Here is a 24,783-nt window from a genome sequence, read left to right as displayed (position 1 = left end):
ACACCCTGGCCTTCTGCTTTCAAACACCTTCACTCGTACTAACTGCTGTGCCTCCCTCTGTCAGCCTACTCAATCTCTACCTTACATTAATTTCAGAAGGCAGCCCACAATAGGGCAGAAAGGGCAGCTGGTTAAGACATCAGGCTTGACATCAAACTCCTCACCCTCTATGAGGAGACAATTGTGTCGCTTGTAGGAAAAGACTGGGACTGCTCCTGCTCAGATGCAGAGACATCGTTGTCCTGCCAACCCAACAGGTTCCACCCTCTATTCACTCCATGCACCTCTCACACACTCCCTACTATCAGCCTCATTCATTGCACACCATTTCTAAGCAAGAGTTGCCTTGCCTCCTCTCCCTTGTGTCTTGCATGAATCAGCAGGATGTCTACAATTTTGCAGAAATGCCTGCTTCACCAGAAACTTCATCCACAGGCACAGGGAGGACTAGGATGAGCAGACAGGGATGTGGGACACATTGGCAACTACTCCATGGTGATCTAGCTGCCTCAAGCATATGATGGTCAGACTGCCTCCATGGACATGTTGGAACAGGCATTGAGAGACAGGTCCAGCTAACTCCATCATCACAGCCAGTGGTCCTCAGAACAGAGAGGTAGAGAGCCTGTCACTTACTCCAGGTACCCTTTCCTGTCAAAAAGATGCCTGGAGAGAGCCAGCCAGAGGAGACACATGCCCCTCAGAAGTCTCTTCTCAAGGCATTCCTGAAGTGGCAGCACCCTGCACTACACTCTCCCTGCCTTGAACGTTCAAGCAGAGGAGAGTTCACTTTGTTGTGGTGCAGGATCCTCAGTTCAAACACCCCTGGGTTCACCTGATCAAATCTCCAGGGCCAACAGGCTCCTTCAGCTCGGCTGAAGAACCTGGGACATCACTGAGATACGGTGGAAGGGAAACTAAGAAAGATTCCAGCCTCAGGTAACTGTCTGTGTGGAGTTTGCACATTCTCCCTGTGTCTGTGTGGGTTTCCTCCGGGTGCTCCCATTTCCTCCCACAGTCCAAAGATGTGCAGGTTAGGTGGATTGGCCATGCTAAATTGTCCATAGTATTCAGGGATGTGTGGGTTATAGGGGTATGGGCCTGGGTGAGATCCTCCAAGGGGCAATGTGGACTTGTTGGGCCAAAGGTCTGTTTCCACACTGTAGGGAATCTAAGAAAAAACCTATTTCAGGCACTTTGGTGACATGGGTGACAGTGCACTGTACATGAAGTACCACATTTGTATAATTTGTTTGGGTTTTGTACTGCATCTATTTATTGAGTCTCTGTTTATCCCCAAATATTACTGTGATAACATAATGTTTGCACTTCTGAGGAAGGGTCAGCGAACATAAAATGTTAACTTTGATTTTTCTTCACAGATGCTGCCAGACCTGCTGAGCTTTTCCAGCAACTTCGGTTTTTGTTTTTAGGCCTAACTTCATGTCCAGACTGCATATATCATGAATAGATCTATTGCCACGTGTGGAAGGAAGATGAACAAGGTATCATGAGGTATGGATTATTGCCTCTCACGCTAAAACACTGCTGTTCTGTCCTTGGCTTCTGTGTCCAGAAATGTCGGTGTGAACGAGGTCAGCGATTTCTGGGACACATCTGTGTCCTGGGCATGGCTCTGTGTGTAATGCTGTTTCCTTTTAAAGAGCCTCATGTGGGTGGGCTTTGTAGACCCCTCCTGAGACACTTACCCCCTTCCACTTGATGTGTATCTGCAGCCATTTTCCTTCCCAATGTACATTTTCAAACTCCACCACAACGGAATATTACAGTGAGCACTCATCAGCCAGGTGGCTTCCAGCTTCTGCCTCTACAAGTCAGTGAGGCCTGTGTACGTTCACGACCCCCTCCTGATAGCCCTTCCTGTGAACCCCACAAGCTTCTCACCTCCCCTGGTCCCTGCCCAACACCACCACATGAGCTTTCACTTGCCCACCTTTTCCCTCTTGGTCCCTGGAAAATGAGTTGCCCAAACTGAGTGCGGTCCTATACTACCCCTAACCAGATAGCCCTGGGTGAGAAGTGCCCAGGCCCCTGACTGACACCTATATATCTCCACATTGCCCCAGCTCCCCACCAAAGCCCCAAAGTGGCTGCTACAGAGCCACTGGACAGACTATGACCCTATCTCCTGAAAAGAGGGCACAAACTGGGATCACCCCGATAAGACATCTAACTATAATAAATCTCCTGGACTGGCAGTGGTTGCTCTTGAGTCACTGTGCCAGGATTCTGACTGACTGGTGCCTCATAGACTACTTTCCTGAGACTTTGAGATAAGGCCACGTGCCTGTTGCATGTGCAATGTGTTTGCAGATTGATGTAGCACAGAGATCTTTATCGGATGAGAGCTGACCAGCAAGGCCTGCTGCCTGTCACTGAGTTAACTATCAAGGTAAGGTAAGGCAAGGCACGGATGCTGCAAACATGTACATAGGTGCTAACTAAGCAAGCACAAAGACAGAATGCAAGCAGCCCTGAGATGCAGCCTCTTCCAGACCATGAGCTGATGCCTGTCCATACAGAGAGAATGTCCTTACAGCAGCCTTTCAATGGTCGCTGTTGCTGTTGCCTCTCACAGAGTTGGCAATGAGGATCATGGGGGTTTTGCTGATGTTGGATGCCAATGTCCATGGACTGTTACCCAAGGGTCATGATCAGAGACACTGTTTGGTGCTGAGTAGCAGAAAGGTTCCTTGCAGCTGTCAATGAGCTGATGGTGCCAGATACCCATTCTGGCTTCCATGTTGAGAATTCTTGATGTCTGGCTTATTTGGTGCAGCTAATAAGATTGGAAGCTGAACATTAATGAAGCGAGTCATGCCATTAATAAGGCATTGAGCAAGCTATAAACTCTGAATTGGTAACTCGCCACACCTAGACAGAAATACGTCTCACTGTTCTGCAAATGCATAAAAGATGGAGCAAGTTACTCCAGAGGATAAGATAGGCCTTGCTGTACATTTCATAAGATCCTGCCAAAAATCTCACTACAGTTCATTTTGTTTAAGTTCCTGTTGGATTCCACCCACAATTGTTCATCCTCTAGGCAGGACAGGTTGAATGCCATTCCTTGTCAATGATCAAACCCTTGAAATTGCACTTAGCATTTTAAGTGCAAGATTTAACTTTCTGTTACAAGGTTCATGGGCAATTGATGTGAAAATACAACAGCTTCATGAAACTCAGTTGAGGTTAAGCAGAAGATGTTGTTTTCTTGAAGCTAATGGCACAGCACTGCATAGCCAGAAACCTGCAGTGATTTACAATTCATGATGTATCTCTTCCTGACTGCTGACTGATTTAATTGTTTAATGTGTAATTCAGATACAAGTACCTTTTCTGGAAAATCTAGTCCAAACTTACTGCTCTCAACAAAAGATCAATACATGAAACAGTAAGGGGTCTCTTCTCTCACAATGTTGACTGAGTTGCTTTTCACCTCATTTTCAGCTTTTGTTTTAGACATTACTAATAGTTCTGAGGAAGGGTCACTGCACCTAAAACGTTAACTCTGTTTCTTCCTTCACAGATGTTGCCAAACCTGCTGGTCTTTTCCAGAAACTTTGTTTTTGTTCCTAGTAGTTTCTCGTTTTCTATATTATTTTGATTTATGCTTCTTTCAAAAGCTGATCTGGAGGTCACAGGTACTTTGAACTGTGGAAACGTATGTGCAGAGATATATCATAGAGTCCCTACAGTCAGAAGCAGGCCATTAGGCCCATCAAGTCACACTGCCCCTCTTAAGAACATCCAACTAAGACCCAGCCATATCCTTGGAACCCTGCATTTGCCATGGCTAATCCACCTAACCTATACTTCTTTGGGCCATGGGAGAAAACTGGAGCACCCGGAGGAAACCCATACAGAACACAGGGAGAATGGGCAAACTCCATGCTGTCACCTGAGAGTGGGATCAAACCCGGGTCCCTATGAGGCAACAGTGCTGACCACTGAGCCATTGTGCTGCCCAAATATTTCAATTTAAATTTCGCAGCTCAGGACTCAGGAGAGAGGGGTGCATCCCGTGCTGTTTTCCAGGGCTGCTATCATCAGGAGGCTGGAAGGGCACTGTTCCCAATCTCAAATGGCAAACAATCAAGGTGAGGTCAGCCCTGGCAGTACAAAGGAGAGACTGAATGTGTGACCAACTGCTCTTCCAATCAAAATGCTCTCTCTCAAGTGGGGAGAGGAGAATGAAGAGACTGAGAGGGTATGGAGGGGAAGAGAAGACTGCAAGGGGAGGAAGAACTATTGTAAAATTTGTCAACAAAAGTATATTAAACTAACTGGTAGGCAGGAAAATTTGAAATAACTGTCATAACAAATTCCTTGAAAATGGATGTGGAATCTCTTACTTAAGGCTGCTTATATTCAGGAGGAACTTTATGGGGGAAAATACAGTGGATTCAATTGTTATAAACTCTGTGTCAACTGCTAAATTTAAATTGAGACTGAGAACTGAGACTAGTAGATTAGTAACTACTTTTGGTTATAATGCTCCAGTTTTACACATATATAATGGAACCCTATTAACTGTGTCCTCATTGTGGACAAGGAATGTTTTCGGAAATGGCATTTTTGGTATTGAAATGTTCATTAGCTTTTAGCTGCTAACCCATGCCTGTTGTTTTGTGTCAATTTAAACACCACAACATTAAAAAAAATTAATGATCTTTGTGTGCTGTGGCTGTAAATTTAATAGAGGGTTAACAATTGAACATATGAACATAAGAACTAGGAGCAGGAGCCTTTTTAACCACCTCCTGCACCTGCAATCCCACCTTCAGCGATTCATGCACAAGGACACCCAAGTCCCTCTGCACAGCAGCGTGCTGCAATTTTTTTATCATTTAAAACATAGTCCATTTTGCTGTTATTCCTACCAAAATGGATGACCTCACACTTATCAACATTGTACTCCATCTGCCAGACCTTTGCCCACTCACTTAGACAATCTATATCCCTCTGGAGACTTTCAGTGTCTTCTGCACACTTTGCTCTACCACCCACCTTAGTGTCATCTGCAAATTTTGACACACCACACTTAGTCCCCAATTCCAAATCATCTATGTAAATTGTAAACAATTGAAGTCCCAACACTGATCTCTGAGGCACACCACTAGCCACTGAAGCCAACCAGAAAAACCTCTACTTTTTCCTTTCTACTGGTCAACCAATCCTCTCTCCATGCCAATACATTACCTGTAATATCGTGGAACTTTATCTTATGTAGCAGCCAAAGGTGCTTTCCCAATTGGGAATATTGATGAATTGTTTTATTTCTGCTTCCGTTTGAGTGCAAATATCCTATATGTAAACTCAAAAGCAGAAGGTATTCCTACTTACTGAATACATCCCCTAATGAATAGGTTAGCACATTCGAAAAAAGGACTCTCAAAAACCAGGATATATCCCCAAAAGATCATAAATAGTCCTCAGGAAAGCTGAGCCTTCAAGAACATTAATTCAGCATAGGAACAGATCTAAAAAACATTAACAAGTACTGCCATTGTCTTATTAAACAGTGGCAGTCAAAAGTGTTTCATAGTGAAACCTGAGCTTTTGACTATCTTCATAAATAGAACCACAGAATACAAAAAAGAAAAAAATTGCTAAACCTATATTTAAAAAGTTCAACCCCACTGTGACCATGGTTTCCAATTCTGGCGAAGGAGAAGCAGAATGCGAAGGCTTTATGTAGAGTTCAGAACAGATTTGCAAGAATAGTTCCAGGGATAAGCAATTACAGAGAAGCTGCAATTGCTCTTGTTAGAATGAAAAAGGCTGAAGGGATGTGATGCAGGTAAATAAAAACATGAAGCTTTAGATAGAAGCAATGTCTATTCGAATGGCTGAACACTTTACAAAACAAAACAGATTACAAAACGGTCCAGATGTAAAGTTGATTAGCAAAAGAGCCAGAGGCAGCCAAAGTCTTTGACCATCTGCAGGTGAGATTTGAAATGCCCACCTCCCTGACATTGTGGTGGATATAGATTCAAAAGGAAAATGGGTAAATACCTTCAGATTAAAACTGGGGAAGGATGAGTCTTTGGGGGATTGGGGAGAAGCAGGATGGGAGGGGTGAGGGTGGAGTGGTGGGGTGGAGGGAGCAGGGTGGAAAGGTAGTAGGATGAAGTGGATTCCTCTTTGGAAGACCTGACATAGATTCGCTATAGTGAATATGAATAACCTTTATTTCTGTTGCACTATTCTAGAACCCAAAGCATATCGCAAAGGCACTCGGGAGAGATAAAGACAAGGATAAAGGGCCTGGAAGCATCAGGGCCCACTGGTTCTTTCCCTTGTTAGTTACAGTTTCAAGAATTGGATGTAGATACCATACTTAAGGCCATCTATTTCTCAGTATATTCATTTTGATTAAGAGTTATCTATTAAAAAGCAAATCATGAGACAGGAAGTGGTAACAGATCATAAAACACTGATCTGACTATGCTGCCTTTCATTTGAAATTGTATAACTGAAAATTAGCAATGTAAGAAATACACAGTGCTCATTAAGATAATTACTGAAAGCCAATCATGAGTAAATTGATGATATTTATACAGTTAGGAGTGGAGTATAAGATGAAAGAAAAACATGTTAAGATCCAGTGCAAAATGGAGTTTGGCAGGATAAGATGTCAATATATTTGCAGTATTCAAGAGTGAATGATAGGAGAGGAGTTCTCAGTTTACAGCCATTGCTGTGTAATTAATTGTACTCCACCTTGAAAAAATAACCCAAGAATACAGACAACAAATGAACTAACATCATGGAAAACAAACACACGTGATATCAGATCTAGCACAAGATAATCTGGTTCACTAATGTCGCTTAGGGAAGGAAATCTGCTATCCTTACTTGGTCTGGTCTTTATGTGACTCCAGACCCACAGTGATGTGGTTGAGTCTGAACTGTCTTCTGGGAAATTGGAGATGGGTAATAAATGCTGGCCCAGCCAACAACACCCACAGCCCACAAATGCCAATGAACTAATAAAAGATGAGCACTAAAAGGATAGGATTCAGCTATCTTGCTGGCTGATCCTTCTATAGGAATTTACTAAAGAGGAGTTGTGCCATGAACCTATTTACACAATAGTTCAGTAGCAATTAACAGCTAAAGGCTTTAATTCATGGCTTTACCAGCCAGGTATCATTCTGTGCACCTTAGCAATTCATATCTATTACCATTTCTATGGCATGCCAAAACAGGAAAGGAAATTGTTGCTAAATGGATTTCTACACGAATATTCCCTCAATTCTCACCGTCCAGGATCAAGTATATGTGAGGGAGAGGGAGGAGGTCTCACAACAAAATGAGACCTTCAACTGGGGGAGCTTCAGGCTCAAAATGGAGGCTGTGCAGGATCCACCACTAGTGGTGGTGAAAATACCTGGACAGTCCTAGGCCTTGCACAGCCCAGTTAAATTGCAGACAGATTGTATCTCAGGGTCCATAAAATGCAGTACTGTGAGGAGAGGAGTAATGGAGAATCGGCTCTTTGAAGATGCGCACTTTATGGTAACACATGTGCACTACCCTTTACAGTGGAGAATAGGAGGCAATCTCAGGTCCAAGGTCTTTGGGATCAGTGGCATGAATTTCTCCTGCGTTTCCATCAAGATGATGGAGGCAGATCAAGGGTACACGTGTGGAACTTCCAAGCAAAGAAACATTCATTTTGAAAAACACAAATATTTAAAGTCACTTAAGTGTAATATTCTAGTTTTAAATTGAATTATTCAATACACCAGATCACTGTACCACATCTAGGCATTTTACCTGGATTTTTAGTTGTATGTGCAGATTTTAAATTCGTGGTGTTAGTTGCATTTTTTACTTCCTTGTCATCACCTCGGGAGCTCTTTATTTCTGGATTAGTGTTAGTCTTGGCTCCATTCTCCACTGAATCCTTCTTCTTAGGAGAAGCTGTTTTTGCTGTTTTATCAGCTGATTCCTTAGCAGATGCTAGTGGGTTGGTTCTGGAAGGAGCACTGGAATGCTTTGGTTTGCTATCAGCTTTTCTAGAAGGAGAGGAAGACTTTGTCTTTGTGGCCTGCTTTTTGGTCTTTGTTCTCTCTTTAACCTCTTTCTTCAATGGCTTATCTGCCTTTGCCAAGCTCTGATCAGTCGGCAATGCCTCAGGTTCGACCATGCAAACATCTGGATGTGGTGGAGGTGGACTAGGATCCATCAGTGGAACAGGTGGGGGGTCCATTTGTCTGTGTACTAGTGTTCTGTCTGTAGGGAGAGTTTCAGACTCATCTTCAGAGTCCAAGGCGGCGTCTGCAGTGATGGAAGGGCATTCCTCTGTTCCAGGTGGGAAGTCAGAATCAGTCTGTGATGGAGCAGACTCACTGACGGATGTTCCCGGGGTATCATCGCATTGCCGGGCCTGCTGCTTTCCACCAGATGGAGGCTGGCCTCCTCCACCTTGCGTAAGTGGTCTCTCAAGATCTTCTGCGATTTCATCTTGCTCAAAGAATTCTAATGGGCTTGGGTTAATGAAAGATGGGGAAAGATCTGCCATGTTGAGCCGGAATGAAGTTGGGGTCTTAAAACATGTATCAGCAGCAGGTTGAGCCTCTGCTGGACGCACTGATCTGGATGCAAAATGGCCATCTTCAAGCTCATGTATTTCTTTGGCTTTACCTTGTTTGCTGCTGAATGTCTCCATTTCTTCCATGTCTGACTGCATTACTGGAATTTTGCTTTGAGACAGGGCAGGTTCTTGTAATGAGTGTGATGCATAAACAGCAGATACCTGCTCAGAAGGCGATATCATTGATGATCCTACTGGAGTTTTCTCCTGCAGTAGACATGGGCCTGATGAGTCAGACATGTGCAAATGAGATACTTCTTTTGCATGTGCAAAAGGTTGTGAAAGATCAAACATTTGTAGCTCTTCCTGTTCTTCCAGTGGAGAACTTCCTTGTGGTGAATGGGCAGATGATATCCTTTCCGAAACCAATGGCACTCCAACATTAACTGGTTTGTCAGAGAGGGCTGAAGTACAAACACCATATTCCTCTTGCAATGGAGAACTGGTTTGCGGTGTACGAGCAGATGAGGATGATGGAGAAGCCTCAGTTGGTGGGGTAGAACCAAATTGCAAATGATCCCGTTCTTGGCCGTAGAATGATCTGTCAAGCGTTGGCAAAGCATGCTGGATAAATCCAGGCTCATGCATATCTGATGGGCTGTAATCTACTTCAGTGGGTCCATTTTCAGATATGTGCTGGAAGCTGGCGTTAAATGCAGGCTGCTCAGGAGACTGTCTACTGAAGTCTAAAGCCAAAGACTGTTCCGGTGACTCCTGACTAAACTCTACCGACATTGTTGAATGCTCGGGTGACCTCACTTCCTGTACAGGAGTTCTGGATTTTGCAGTTTTTGGAGACACCTCTGGAGGAGAAATCGACATGGGCCTTGGGCAATCTTCTTTAGAAGGTGAAACTTCAGCTTCTTGGAAAGTTGTAGGTGTTTGGACAACAGATACTGAGAGAGATTCATCGACTTCAGTTGAATGAGGAGACCCGACTTCTGCATGCAATGACGGAGATACATCATCTGCTGTAGGTTCTGGAAAGGAACTTGTAGCGAGAGATGCTGTTGAAGCTGAAGCCACACCTTCGATATGGGAATAAGTATCTTCTGCCACTACCTCATCAACAGGAGTAGCTGATTTGTCTGAAGTGGTTCCTTCAGAAATAGACATTTTGCTATCTTCTTTAATGGAACCAATTTGGCTGAGATCTACCAGAGTTGGGGACAGTTCAGCTGCAGTTTTATGAGCTTCAAAGGGACCGAGTGATGGGAAGGTTGCAGTAGCAATTTCTTCCACTTTGCATTCTTGGCTGAAACTTTCTCTGGGAGTCAACAACTCAAAATCTGCTGCACGTTGTTTTTCAGGCACAACAGGGCTGGATGAAAAGTCATTAAATTGATAAAGATGGGGTGAAGAAAGAAGTTTAAGCTTATCACTTGAAAGTTCCATTGCACCTTCAAGAAACTGTACTGGAAATTCTTCTCCATCATTAGGAGAGCTATCAACCGGAGAACTGGAACCCAACATCGGTGGACTTCGTAATGGAGACAGAACCTTTTCTACAGGTGATTCTGAATCAGGTACAGGCTCATCCATGGGGCTATATCTTGGACTGGTCTCATCAGCTTTCATGTCATCAGTCTCAATAATAATTGGGGCTGGCAATTTTCCTGTTAATTCTGTTGCAACTTTACTATCTTTGTCATCTACTGGAGACTGATAAAATGGTGTGTGACCAGCACTAGGGGAACTAGACTGTGCGGGAGATGCCATCTCTAGTGTTTTTTCTTCAGGACTAGCACAATGATCATCTGGAGTTTCATGGTCAGAGGTGGTAAGATCTGTGGTTGCCTTGATATCTGATGGAGTCAAATCAAAGTTGACATTATGGTCACTCAAAGGTGTCCTAGACTGTGGCGAAGAACCAACTGGACTCCTCACCGGGCTTAATTTGGCTTCAAGATCTTTTATTTGTTTTTCAGTCTCTAGATCTTCCAGTTTTTCAAAGTCATCAGATTTAGGAACATAGACTGATGGACATTTAAAGCACTTGTCTTCTTCAAGAGAAGATGAGGGAGATATTGTTGAGGCTGATGCTGGATAATCATCACCTTGTGTAACTTCTGTTTTGGAAGTTTCTATTGAGAGTCCATTGTAAGTATCAGGAACTGGAGAAAGCTTGGCTCCCTCACGACCTTGAGAAATGACAGTAGTTTCAAACTTTGTCATGCTTTCAAACTCCTGAGTAGGCGACTCCGTTTCTTCATTATTGGTCTCATCACTCATAATGTCTCTTGGTGTGGACATACCATCCATTGGGGTAGGTTCACTTGAAATTTCAATTGTAGATTGAGTAAAACCTGATGTAGCTGTAAATTCTTCTGGTGGCTCTTCATGGGTTTCTTCATCAGAAACTGTTATTTCACTTTCAAAATCCGTCGGTATTGTCTCATTACGAATCAACATTGACTGATCAACAGTTGAAGAATGGAGGGCAGAGATTTTATCCAAAGTTGCATCAGGGGATGGAGCTTTTATTTCTGTGGTTTCAGTCTCACCTAACTCTTTCTGGGCATAAATCTTAGCTTCTTTGCTAAGATCAACTCCAACCTCTTCTTCCTCTGCCTCTTCTTCAGGCTTTACTGGAAAACCTTCTCTTTGTCTGTGATCATCCCCAGCTTCAGATTCTCCTGTCTCTTCTTTTTCTATCTCGCCTTCTCCAGCCGGTTCTTCAGTTGGAATTAATTCTTCTGCTTCAATGTCATCGCTCTCAACCTTTGCACCTGTCAAGACATGTTCCGTTTTGCCTGGAAGCATCTTTTCCACGATATCTTCCGCTAGTTCTTCAACATCTTCTGTCTCAGCCTTTTCTTCATAGTCTCCAGGTTCAGAAGATTCTTCGAAAGCAGCACCTTCGTCCTCAAATTTGTCCAAAGTTACCTTATTTCGAGTTTCAACGTACTCTTGAGGAGACGGTTCAAATTCACCTTCAACTTCAGTGGTTGTTATTCCTTCATCAGGAGATTCATCTGTCTCCAAAGAGTCTCCATGAATTATAAACCCTGTCTTCTTCACAAATGTAGCTTCTTGCACTTCATTATTTATTGAACTTTCTGCTGGGACTACAGGTCCTTGCATTTCTCTTTTCTCTTCTTCATTAAGTTCTTCAAAGTCTTTAGTTAAATCTTCTGGTGAAGACATTCGTGACCGTTCAGTCTCAAGTTCGCCTGCAGTCACTAAAGCAACTGCTGTTACTGCTGCCCCTGCAGCAGTAACATTTTCAATTTTGGTCTCTTTCTTGCTTGGTTTTAGCTTTCCTTTCTCTTTTGGCTTGCTTGTTGTAGTGTCTTCCTTCTTTATTGGCTCATTTTTCCTTTCCACTTTGGGTTTTGTTGGTACTTTTTTGGTCTCAGTTGCAGCGACGGGTTTTTTAGTTTCTTTAGCAGGCTTTTTCAGGTCTTTCTTGACATCTTTATCACTTTTTTTGATCTCTTTGTTTTCCTCTTTTTTTACTTCTTTCACTGGTGTTTCTTTTTTCTTCACTTCTTTTTTAACATCCTTCTTTACTTCTTTCTTTATTTCTTCTTTTTTTATTTCTTCTTTCTTTGGTTTCTCTTCTTTCTTCGTGACCTTTTCTTTTTTAGCAACTGCTTTGTCTTCCTTTGCCTCTGGCTTCACACTCTCTTTCTTCACTTCCTTTTCTTCTTTCTTCTTGTCTTCTGGTTTCTTTGCTTTGACCTCTTTCTTCACAATCTTTTCCCTGACAGGTTTGGGTTTGTTCTCAGCTTTAAGCTTGTCATCTCTCGGTGTTTTTTCTTCAAGTTCCTGTTTAGCTGTCTCCTCTTTTGCTTTTGTTTCCTTTTCTTCAGGCTTTGATTGCGACTCTGTTCTGGTTTTTTCTTTCTTAACTACTGGTTTTTCTTTCTTCTCCAACTTTTGCAGTTTCTCTTTCACAGCCTCTTGTTGACTAACAGCAGTAGGTTTTGCCACGTCTGGTGTTTCTTCTTTCTTGACTCCTTTAGCAACAGCTGGCTTAGAATTAGATTTCAGACTCTCCTTGCTATCACTCCGCTGTTTCATCTTGGACTGTTTAACATTTGGGATAGCCAAGCTAATGGATAGCTCTTTTTGAGTTACCACTGGGTGTTTAAGGAAGTCTAAATCTTTGAGTTTTTCTAATCCTTCCAGAATATTGTACTGTGGAGCATTTCCTGGGAACAGGGCACGGACTATTTTTTCAGTTGGATTAGCCGGATGCCATACAATCAGCGAAGATATCGAAGTCAAATATGGAAACGATATTTCTGCATCTTTGCCATTTGGTAACACTAGTCCAGTTTTAGCTTTGTTGTTGCTGGACCAATGTTGCATGAAAAATTGTAGCTCTTTGCTTCCTTTCACAGGATTTAAAATGTACATTTCTAATCTTCCCACACCCATTTTCTGAAAAAGTATTACAGGATCAATAACATTTCCTACAGTCCTGTACAGGGGTTCTGGCTTTATAGACAATTTGTTTAAGTACTGGAGAGTAAGAAAGGTTTCCTCCGTGTTTCTCCTGACCCGGAAATTAGGCTGCAAGTTTGTCATATTTTCTGGGACGTTAAGAAAAACCACCCCCAGCTCAGGTGAGATCAGGTTTTTCAGCCAGTCACTGTTAGCAGTAGACCCTTGTGACTGTTCCTCTTCTAGTTCTGCTATTTTACGCTGCAACAAACTGTTGACTCCAGGGAGATTATCAGCTCCATTGTGGGTGAGCAGAATTGAGTCAACTCTGTCCAAATGTCGAACCAATTTCCAGAAGCATGACTTGCGATCGGAGCCTCCATTTATAAGCATATTAAATCCATTCACAGCAAACAAAGCAGAGTCCCCTCTCCCACCAGGGAAAATGTAGCAGCAAGGTTTTGACAGTTTCAGGAAGCCTCCTGATGCTGGGGGCTCCAGTACATCAAAGGACGATGGTACCTCAACCGATTCTGAGAGATATTCAGTGAATTCCGAAAGTCCTTCCATTTCTGGTAGAATAGAGACCGAGTTTAGTTTTATATTGATGAAGTCCTGCAGGTTATGCTTCTCCAGGTTTGTGTTTTTCCAATCGCCTTCCTCCAGGCAGGATAATGTGAGGCTGGCTTTATTGGCTGGATGTGTGGTGCTCAGTAGTTCTCCAATCTGCCAGCAGAATATAAGACAATAAGTAATTAGTAGTTATTTGTGAAAAACCTCAATTAATACTTTATAAATAGATTGTACTGTATTCAGTTCCCAAAAAATAAATTATAATTACATATCAGGAATACTTGCATCAGAATTAAACAATGCAGTATCCTTGTATTTGTATTTTCCATTGTAAATATTTTGAATTGGTAATTTTAATGTTTTCTAGTTAAATTATAAAGACAGACAATCTGTTTTTGTGTACTCTCTCTTCGTTCCAATTCTATTCAGCAAATTCCCATCATTTACAAAGGATACGAGGACTGTATTTTTCCATTCACGTTTTCACATGTAGATGTATTTTAAGGTAATTTTCTTGCCACCTCTTCAAAACTGGTTATCCAGAGATGCAAGAGGCCTCAAACAATGGTTGATTTTATTTTAACTTAAAACCTTAGGCTTCATAAATAAAGCAGTTATGCAAATCTATTCAGATGATTCATTGAAATATAAAACACCATTTTAGTTCCAATCTGATAGTTGGTGCTGGTAACATCTTTGAAAGAAAACCACAGTGGGAATATTTGTTTACGGTCTGGAATTTCTGCCTTGCAAGCAAGAAGTCCTCAAATTGACATAAAACTACATGTTTACCACAATTCAAGGTGAGCGCATGTAGTAAGCTTAACTGGCAGCATGGTTTGCTTAAACACCAGTTCAAAGCAAATAATTGACAATCACCATGTTCAATAACCCAACTCTACGAGTGACAGACTATTCTAATTTCTTTACATCTCAATGGTTTCACATCTCTCCAAGATCCAAGGCAATCAAAGCAGTTTTTCCACTTACCTCCTGATCTGTGAAAATTTCAATGAAGTTCTGAAAGGAGAATGAACCGGATTGCAGAATTACTTCCCCAGTGTTTTCACAACACTGCCCAGTTAGCACCAGCAGCTTATGTCGAGCAGCATCAGTGATCAAGAGACGTACCTAGGAAAAGGACACGTGGCTTAGAAATGGAAAGCAAAATAACTACAATGGTACATTTTAGAAACTAGCAGTCACTGCGTGAAGTTTCTCATGCCATTAGGGTTTGTCAAGGACATGCAGGTATGTAGTGGAGGCTTGGATAGAGTTTATAAATTTATAGTTCACATATTTGGTGAAGCAGTTGCTGAAGGTCTTCATAGAAGACATGGGGGAGAGTGTGATCCAAGATTTTCTGAGTGAACTGAGCAGGTTGAACAGGAGCAGAGACATTCCCTGGGCAATCTCTGTACAGGTCAGAGACCAGCTAACAATGATGCTCAGTTCCCGGAGTCAAACCCAAGTGCCATGGGGAAAGTGCCATACAAAGGTTCAATGATTCACACAAGTGGTCAAGCTCAGTGAATGTGCCTTCGAATGCCATGTCCTATCAAATGGTCTAATAGCCTCAGACAGGGCGTAATGCACAACATCACCATCATGGACCTAGCGACAATCTCGACCAATCAGATCTAAAATTCACAGTTTTACCTTCTAAGTTACTGCTGCAAGCCTCACACCCACTGCCAGCTATTTAATTAGGCCAGGCACATCATGCAGTCATACTGCACTATGCTGAGTTGTGAAATATTTCCTTCTCTCTTGTAGGAGAAAGTGATGCACACCTCCTTACCCCAATGGAAAAGACAGCACTCACTATTATTGGAGTGATCACTGCTGACACTGTGATCCTCCTATACTTAAATCCTCCTACTCAGATCACACCGCCCATCAAATCACCATCATTTCTAATTTACAGATGGTATCAATGGGCACCTCAGCTTTCTGCCTCTCCCCTCAGCACAAACTATTGCACACATCCTTGTCAGGAACTGCAGCCTGACTGAAGAAATCTCTCCTGGTCTCAGGCCTAAAGCCGAACTGCATCTTCTAAGACCTTGTGCATCAGTTCTCAATTATCAACTTAGTGTCAGCCGCGTCCAGCCCTCTCAAACTCATGTATGTTTCAATGAGATTATTTCAAGCAGTTGGGAAATTTCTGTTGCAACTATGTAAAAAGATGTGTGAATGTACAGGGTTAATTTTTCCTGTGCATGTGCAGACAGTAAAGTTGAGCAAGTGGGATCAAAAACCCCACCAGCAGGTAGTGGGAGTGGACCTTCAGGTGGATCAGCTTCCTGTTGCAAGGTGGTATGATATATTATGTGTGCAGCCAATCAGGATACTTACATCCCCACGGTGGTCAATTAGGAGACAACCTCACAGAAAACAGGTTTCCCAAGTTGGACTCCTGAGAAGTGTAGGCTCAGTACGCCATTCGGTCCCAACGTCAGGGTCTTGCAACCTGCTGAAAACCCTGCCCTTGGTCTTCCCTTTCTTTTCAAGACACCCACTAAGCTTGTAATATCACAGAGCCAACACTCTAATGGTTGTTTCATGGTTTCCAATAGGCTGAATATTGCAGGGTTTTTTTGGCTAAGTGAGAGTTGCATTGAGTTTTTATGGAGAATTCCTTGCTGATACCTAGCAAGATTTCTCACTATGTCTCTCCAAATGCGCCTCATTACCTATCTACCTTGCCTATCTACCTTGCCCCATAACATCTCTCCCATCCAATGCGAGCCCGATCTTACCATGTCCCAGAATAATTTGTCCCTCACTGGATGGCCCCAGTAAACCACATGCCTGGTGCCTACATTGACTTTGAAATATTGTTGTGCACTACCAAAGGGTCTGTTTCTATGCTGTATGACTCTATATGACACCCAGACAAGTGCTAGCAATCCACATTTACCTGTAACATAATGGCACAGCAGCCACTAAGACACACTGCTCGCATCACCCAGCTGACACTTACAACCCGTTCCTTCACATTAGTCAGCATCTGACTTCTGTTTCCCTGTCCTTAGCTATACCGCTTTCAAAACACCCTCTCTAAGACCCAGCTACTCTGTCCCTGGTGCCCGCAGGACACCAACAACCAGTCATGGTCAAGTCGGTGAATATCACGCACAGGCGAATAACACACAATTCCAAACATGGGCTTTTATTTACAGCCCCCAAAAGCAAACACAAAGAAAATGAATAAAGGGCTGCATTTTGCCCCACAATGCAGACCAAGTGCTAGCATCTAACCCAATGACTATCTAGTCCATGATACCCTCCTCAAATCCTTGACTTCCTCCTCGGAATGTTGCTTCCTTTCCTGCAGCACTTTTCATACTTTCTCCCGCTCCCCACACCCTATCACTCCCTCCCCAAATCAGTCCAAGCGGTAAAAGTGCAACTTTAGTGGTCCTATCATATGTTCCATTATGGTGCTGGTCTAGGCAAGGGCAACATTTTATCTCCACATTAGTCAGGGGATTGGACAATGGTGTCCTGAACCAAGTACGCAGTAGCTAACCCTTATCCTCAGGAAGGAACTAATCTTGTAAGGTCCTGGATGCTCAAACACACCAGCTACGTGAGTGTGTTCAAGGTTCAGGAGTCACATTAGCTGCAGGGTCACAGGCTCACACCTCAGGAAATGGTAATAGCAATCACAGGCCATCAGAGCCTGAACAGAATGGAACCTCTTCCTGTTGACGAAGTGCTGTGTGTGTGTGCTAATACCCTGAACCTGGTGGCAACCATCCTTGTTCCCCAAATTACTGCCCAGGCTGCAGCATGATCCCATCTTAGGGAAACAATCTAGCATAGATGGAACACCCTGATGCATTGTGGGAGCAGGACTGTGGGATCCCACAAAGATCATCCACCACTACCTGGAAGCAGCCAGTTACAGAAGTTCAGAGCAGTTAGCAGAGCCAATAGGAGGGGACGGCCTCCCATCCCTGAAGCCCTCAGGTCCCACTCTAGCATCGAGTGCTGCTGCATCACAGTGTCCATGCAAAGCCTGCACTGACACTGCACCTTGATCATCCCCAGGAAATACATCAGTGGTGAAAGGCTCTGGGCCTCCTGCAGATCCAACATGTCGTGAGGGTGCTGCCCCTCCCTGAGCTGGGTGATCCTCACCCTTCGGGGCAGTGTACTGCTGCTCCTGGGCTTGCTGGATGCTGATAATGAGAGGTATGTCTTTTTCATTCAGCCCCACACTCCAAAACCACCCCGGCCTCCACAGGCCACTTTTCAACTGATTGCTGTTAATGACATCTCAATGATGCCGACAATGTTTAATTTTCAAGCACCAAAGGCATGAAGCAAATTGCCTTTGACCAGGACATGAACCTCCAGCAGGTTAACTCTGCGTGCAATGCAAATAGGCGCTGAAATGTTTGCAAATGAAATGAGGCTTTATCTTGCAAACACTTGCTTCATGTATTTGTCCTTCAATGTTCCAATGTTCCATTGAGCAGACATGGATCCTGCTCCATGAAATTGACACTGACTCTGCATCCCACCCCTTCTGGTAATTTTCCAGTTTTTTAAAAATGTATTTGTTTATGGGATGAAGGTGTTGCTGGCTAGGCAGCGTTTATTGCCCATTCCTAATTAAGGGTCAACCAGATTCCTAATTAAGAGTCAGCCAGATAGGTTTTTCTGTCAATTGGTAATGGATTTAAGGTCATCACAGACTCTTAATTCCAGATTTTTTTTATTGAATTCAGATTCTACCATCTGCCATGGCAGCATTCAAACCCAGGTTCCCAGAACCTTAGAGATAATAGGAACAGCAGATGCTGGAGAATCCGAGATAACAAAGTGCAGAACTAGATGAACACAGTAGGCCAAGCAGCATCTTAGGATTTTCTGATTTTCTAAAGAAGGGTTTAGGCCCGAAACGTTAGCTTTTCTGCTCCTAAGATGCTGCTCGGCCTGCTGTGTTCATCCAGCTCCACACTTTGTTATCTTATTTTCCCAGAACATTATCTGGGTCTCTGGATTAACAGTCCAGCAATAATACCACTTGGCTATTGCCACCCCTTAGTTGTATTTTACATCTAGGAGACTGGCAAGTGATGGCAAGGAATGCAACTCACGGTGGATGCCATCAGTACTGGGTACCATCTGGTTGCCAGGTACCCCTCTACCCACCCTTCCACCACGCCATACCTCTAGATGCCTTCACATCCTCTTTTCACTCACTACCCAATAGGCCATTTTCACCATCACCCATGTGGAGACCACCACACTGATTTCATATTCAACTGTTTTCATCGAGCCCTGAACTCAGACTGTGCACTTTAATGATGCCCAGCCTGATATTCTAACTTCCCTGTGGAGGCCAAGGTAGTGATCACTATTATCCATAGTCTAGCATGCCCTCCAATATTGTTTTGCATACCCCTATATACCTCAAGTATCATCCTCCATCTCTCATCAACATTTCTGTTCCTACCTCTTCAACTTACCCAGGCCTCTGGCCGACTTCAATGTGCAGCCCTTAGCCATGACTGAGCAGAGCCCTGACAAAGTGTTTGCAGTTCCCTGACTGACAATACATATTTCCCCTAATCGCTGGTGCCAGCATCATGGGGAGGGCTGACTGCTGCCCACTCGCTGGACTGTAAAGGTGGAGCAAGATGTTCCTGATGTCAGGATTGACCTTGGTTGATTCTGCCACAAATCTTACATCACGGTGCCCTCTAAGATTCCACCTAATAGAAGCACTCTTCGGATTGAGGACTTCTCTCCTTTTTCAAGCAAGGAATTGAGGAGTTCACTGAAAGCAAAGCTCTATTAAATGCACCTCCCAAGTCCAAAAGAAGTGAATTCAGAAAATAGATTTTTTTTTAAAATTTATTCTTTCATGGGATGTAGGTATCACTGGTATGGCCAGCAATTATTGCCTCTTCCTAATTGTCCTTGAACTGAGTGACTGGCAGGCTATTTCAGAGGGTATTTAAGACTAAACCACTTTACTATGGACCTGAGATCGTAAGTAGGTCAGACCGGGTAAGAACAGCATATATCCTCCCAAAAGGAGGATTTGTTAACCAGATTTTTAAAATAAATCAATGATAGTTTGGTGGAACTTACATCCCTACAGGAGGCTGTGCATCTGGATTTACTGTTCAGTGATATTAAGGTACTGTTAGCTTCTCTGACCATTGTCACTTTTACTAATACCAGTTTTTCATTTTTAGGTTTGTAAAAAAGCTGAATTCAAATTCTTAAATTGCTGTGGTAAACTATGAACTCTTTATTAATCCAGGCCTGGGCTTATAGTGTATATTCCCCAAAGAGATTTGAACCCAACAAAATCAATGCTCTCTCTTTACAACCACTGACCAGACCCACACACCATGAATTCAGTTTTCAACCTACAAAACCCACAGGGAGCAAGTTATAGCACAGAATAATCAATGTTGTGCTTCAGTACTGTTTCTTCACTATCTCATTCCATCGTACTCTTTGCCATCTGTTTACTTCCTGCTGTTCTCTTACCTCTGTGCTCACTGCCTCATCTGAAGGGTTGATCAGGACAACGGTTTCCAAAACGTCACTTCTGTGGTGAAGAATTTTCTGACCTATTACAGAAGAAAATGTATGTATAAATAAAATCAGAATATTTCAGTGCAGGGATTTCCTCCCGAGACAAACGCACCGGCCCCGCTCATGCAAAAGCAACTACAGTGAATGCTAGGAATCAGTCATAAAAACAGAAAACATTGGAAATACTCAGCAGATCAATATAAAGGTGGATTTTTATCTCTCTATTTTTGCAGCACTAAGCCTCTGAGTGTTTCCAATATTCCCTGACTTCACTTTAGATCACAACTTATATCTGAAATGAGCAAAGTCTTGAAGTCCAATTTCATGAAAAATAACAAAGCCCAAATGTCTTTGGATAGAACCAGTTACTCATTAGTTGTGGAATATCTTACATTCATTTGAAATTCAAGAGATTAAGATTGATTATTTGATAAACTTCTAATTAGTATAAATTATAAGACTTACTAAAATTAATAGTATTCTGTTCTTTTAGATGGTTTTACCCACAGTAATAAATGACAATTTGACAAAAATGTGTCTATTTCTGCATTATTAATATTTCTTCTTTAATGAATAACTTCCCTCAAAGCCTAATCAACTGTATATCAGCAAAGCTCAGAATAGTAATTGCAAATGGTTCGGCATTTAAATGTGTTCAGATAAATATTACAATCAAAAGCATGAATGAAGCTGAGAAACATTTGCCTCTTTTGATGTGAAAGTTGTAGCGGTTGTAACAAGTCAGCCCTGTGGACCTCAGAGTACGAGTTCCCTGATTGGAGCAGATTAACAGGCCCAATCAGTGAGCCCTGTCTGACAGGTAAGAGCAGGAGTGTTTCGTCAGCCTGTTCACTCTCAGAGCTGACTCTAAGGGCGCTGGATCATGTCAAAGACTCTCCTCTTGAAAATAAAGGGTGACTTGGTGATAGGATACCAGCTTTCATGAAACTATTTCAAAACTCTAAATTTAAAGTAAGAAATCTTGTTTTTTACTCTTAAAATCCTTCAAAATCAACTCTTAGTCAACCGAGTTATAGTAATCCAAGTACCACAAGCAGCACCTCATAATTGTTATTTTGTACCTGTGTTGTCTGTTACATCTACACTGAACACTTGCTATGGCTTTAAAATCCTGTCTATAATGGAGATGTCCAAAACTGCACAGTGTTCTAACTAACTGAAACAAATAAATTTTCCATTACTTTTGTGTTCAAAGCCCGTCTATAAAATCAAAACAATATTAAATGTTTTGCATTTATTTGTACTCAGCGCTTTTAACCACCACTCCTAAGATTGTTACCCATTAAATCAGTGAATGAACAATCATGGGGTTGCGCAAACCAGCTCTTGATTTGGTCCTGACAATGCAATGCTCTGTACAATGACTGAAAGAACAAAAAAATGTTACAGCTCAGAAAGAGCTTAAAGATTGTACAATTAAGGAAACATCCATCTTAAAAAAATGATTCAAGGTAACATAGTTTTAATAGTCTCCCATAGCTGGCTAATTACTTTGATTTTTAATGATAGATGTTTTTCCTGACCTTTTGTGTTCATATTTGCACAGGCACTGTTTGCTCCTTTTTTAAAAAAAACCTGTTAAGAGATATTATTACAAGCCTATGGAGCAGGTAGGATTTGAGCCTTCCGTCTCATAGGTAGGGACACCAGCACAGCTCAACAAGAGCCCCCAGGCATGGTCATCGATTGACTAGTCAGTAATAGGGCCTAAATGATGGGCCATGTGCAGAAGTAATCCTTCCAGTTACCGTCTGCTGACCCTGAGAACCAAAATTCTAACATTTTTACCAAATGAAACTGATTCACTCTGTCTTGCCAAGCTACAAATGATGCAAGTGTGAGGTGGGGAGTGCACATACCCTATCAGGTTACAAAATGTGAACTGTGCAGAGTTTTCAGTTGGTTAAAAGACTTTTAAATGTTTTGTCAATCACATACTTGCGTGAACAAAAATTATTCAATAAAATATTTGCTTGCAAGGTGAAGGTGATATTAGCATTGCTTATTGCAATATATCGAGCCACAGACAAATTCTCACCCATTCTAATGTATGGCACTTCTTTATTTCTCATACTAGTCATTTGGTAACAGCTCTGACTTCAATATGATAGACGTAGACATAGAATCCCTTCAATGTGGAAATGTCCCCTTCAGCCTAACAAACCCACACTGATCCTTGGTGCATCCCGAGGAGATCCATCCCCCTGTCATCCACCTAATCTACACATCCCTGAACACAACGGGCAATTTAGCAAAGCCAATCCACCTAGCCTGCACATCTTTGGACTGTGGGAGGAGACAGGTGAACCCAGAGGAAACCCACACCGACCCAGGGAGAATGTGCAAACTCCACACAGACAGTCGCCTGAGGGTGGGGTTGAACCCAGGTCCCTGGTGCTGTGAGGCAGTGGTGCTAACGGCTGAGCCACCGTGCCACCCCATTTGTGGGGCTGTATGATCATTAAGCATCAGACTGAGACCATACAGCACCACGGACTTAAGAATCTGAATGACTAGTGACTGCTCCTGTGCCAAAAACCATTTTGTGTAGGGCCGCTACAAGACGGAGAACATGATCATTTTCAGCCTGAGCTGGATTTGAATCAACTCAGGAAATCACATTCACCATTACTAGTTATCTTAAGATAATGTGTATTTTTGTTTTACTTCTTATTGCATATCTCTAATTTATTTTTAAATTCCACCCCCCCTTATCTCCTAAGGAAAGATGGTCCATGACTCATGGCCCCAGCTTAGTTGTTTCACTCAGATGGCTGTTCTGAAGTAGGTAGGGAGTCTTTACAGGTAATTGTATTGGTGAGAGTTGCAAAAGGTACAGGGTGGAGTGGGTCATGGGAAATTAGGAGGAAGTATTTATAGAACCAAAACCAACAATCCTGACTTCATCATAAAGCCACTCACGCATATTTCTCTGCAGGATTGCTGGTGAGATATCAACCTTTGGAGCTACAGCTAAATCATACCCCACTCCCGTTCAGAAACAAAAACAAAGTTCTGGGGAAACTCAGCAGGTCTGGCAGCAGTTGTGGAGAGAAAGCATTGAGTTTAGCGATGCTTCTTTCTAGTCATCTTCTTTCTTCCTAATTTAGTTGTACTCAATTCATAGTCAGTTGATAGTGTCGGGTAATAATGCCATTGACATCTGAACTCCTGATACTGTGCAGGTATTGCTGCAATTGAACATTGAGTGCTGCTGAGAGGCTGAACATTGTGTAATATTCAGCAAACATCCCCACTTTTGATCTTATGGTGGAGGCAAGATTATTGATGAAACAGCTAAAGATGGTTAGGCCTGATGTGCCATCCTGAAGATTTCCTTTGACAATGTCCTTAGACTAATTTTCATAGGGGCGATGCCAGACTTAGTGGAATTTTTGGCAAGTGAGTGGAATAGATCACCAGCTGATTTTTTAACGCTACTTAATAAAGAACCAATCTACATTGTAAAATCCCAAGTGTTAAATGTTAAACATCTTGCACACTAGGAAAATAATACATAGAACAGCATGTCACACGCTCATGATCACACCTATTTCTCCACTACGGCAGGATAAAGAAATAGATTTTAAAAACTGTACAACACAGTCAGCATTGGAACAAAAACCCATGAAATGAATCAAGTCAAAGCACTGTTGCTTCAATTTAAAGGCGATGCAGATTAGCTACAACAGGCTGTTTCTGTGAACGCTACAATCCATATGGAGGCAGCCTTCAAGCCATAATAATCTGGTCCTTCAGAAATCATTTTAGGCAGAATGCTGCAGTCAGTGAGCACAGCATGACTAGCTCTGTATTCCGCATCAATACAAGCTGAGCAGTCAGTGTACTCAGCTCTCTAGAGGCCTTCCTCTAGGCTACATTGTGGTCAGTAAAATTACCAGGCTGTGCAATGAAAACACTACCAGCCAGACTGCCATCACCACCCACTCGCAATAGAGACAAGTAGGCTGCACATCAACAAGGCATTTATCTGCATCATCATCATTCCACTCATTAATTTCCAAACCAGCTGATGGTCATGATGTTACGTGTCTTGCTGGATAACTTAGTTTTGACATGGTTCAAAGTTTCTCAAATCAGGCAAAATGCAACTGTGGGTTTATGTGACAGGTATGCCACAAAAAAAAGAACTTAAAAAGAATTATCTTTCCAAACATGAGCACCAAGAAGTGTTATTTAGTATCAATAAAAGAATGTGACCAAAGACCTCAGAAATTTGCAACTATTCCTGCAGCTTCTTGAGACTTCAGACACAGTAAATGACATTTGAAGATAAAACATTTAGGAGAATTTTATGATGCTGCACACTTAATACAAAGGCTTGAGCCCAAGAACAGATTTTTGATAAAGGACAAGCACCTCATAAGCATTTGATTTCAGAGATCAGATAGAACATAAAACTGTACAGCATAGGAACAGTCCTTTAGACCCATAATATTTGCCGAACATGACACTAAACTAAACAAATCCCTTCTGCCTGCCCTTGGTCCATATCCCTCCATTCCTTGCATATTCATGTGCTTATCTAAAAGTCCCTTAAATGCCCCAATTGTATCTCCCTCCACCACTGTCAGCTT

At 42.4% G+C, this 24,783-nt stretch overlaps 1 protein-coding gene across 1 annotated transcript in view; it reads right to left on the bottom strand.

Moving 5' to 3' along the window:
- Positions 1-24,783, bottom strand: part of map1b (microtubule-associated protein 1B) — a 119,258-nt gene that overhangs the window by 11,938 nt on the left and 82,537 nt on the right. Inside the window, exons 3-5 of the mRNA XM_048526830.2 lie at positions 20,117-20,199; positions 14,585-14,725; positions 7,810-13,747 (exon numbers count right to left, since the gene is read on the bottom strand). Coding sequence (XP_048382787.1) covers positions 7,810-13,747; positions 14,585-14,725; positions 20,117-20,199 — 6,162 coding nt within the window. The remainder of the gene's footprint in view (positions 1-7,809; positions 13,748-14,584; positions 14,726-20,116; positions 20,200-24,783) is intronic.

Source organism: Stegostoma tigrinum, chromosome 3 (assembly GCF_030684315.1).
Source record: "Stegostoma tigrinum isolate sSteTig4 chromosome 3, sSteTig4.hap1, whole genome shotgun sequence".
Lineage (NCBI taxonomy): Eukaryota > Metazoa > Chordata > Chondrichthyes > Orectolobiformes > Stegostomatidae > Stegostoma > Stegostoma tigrinum.
This window is presented reverse-complemented; position numbering and strand designations above follow the sequence as displayed.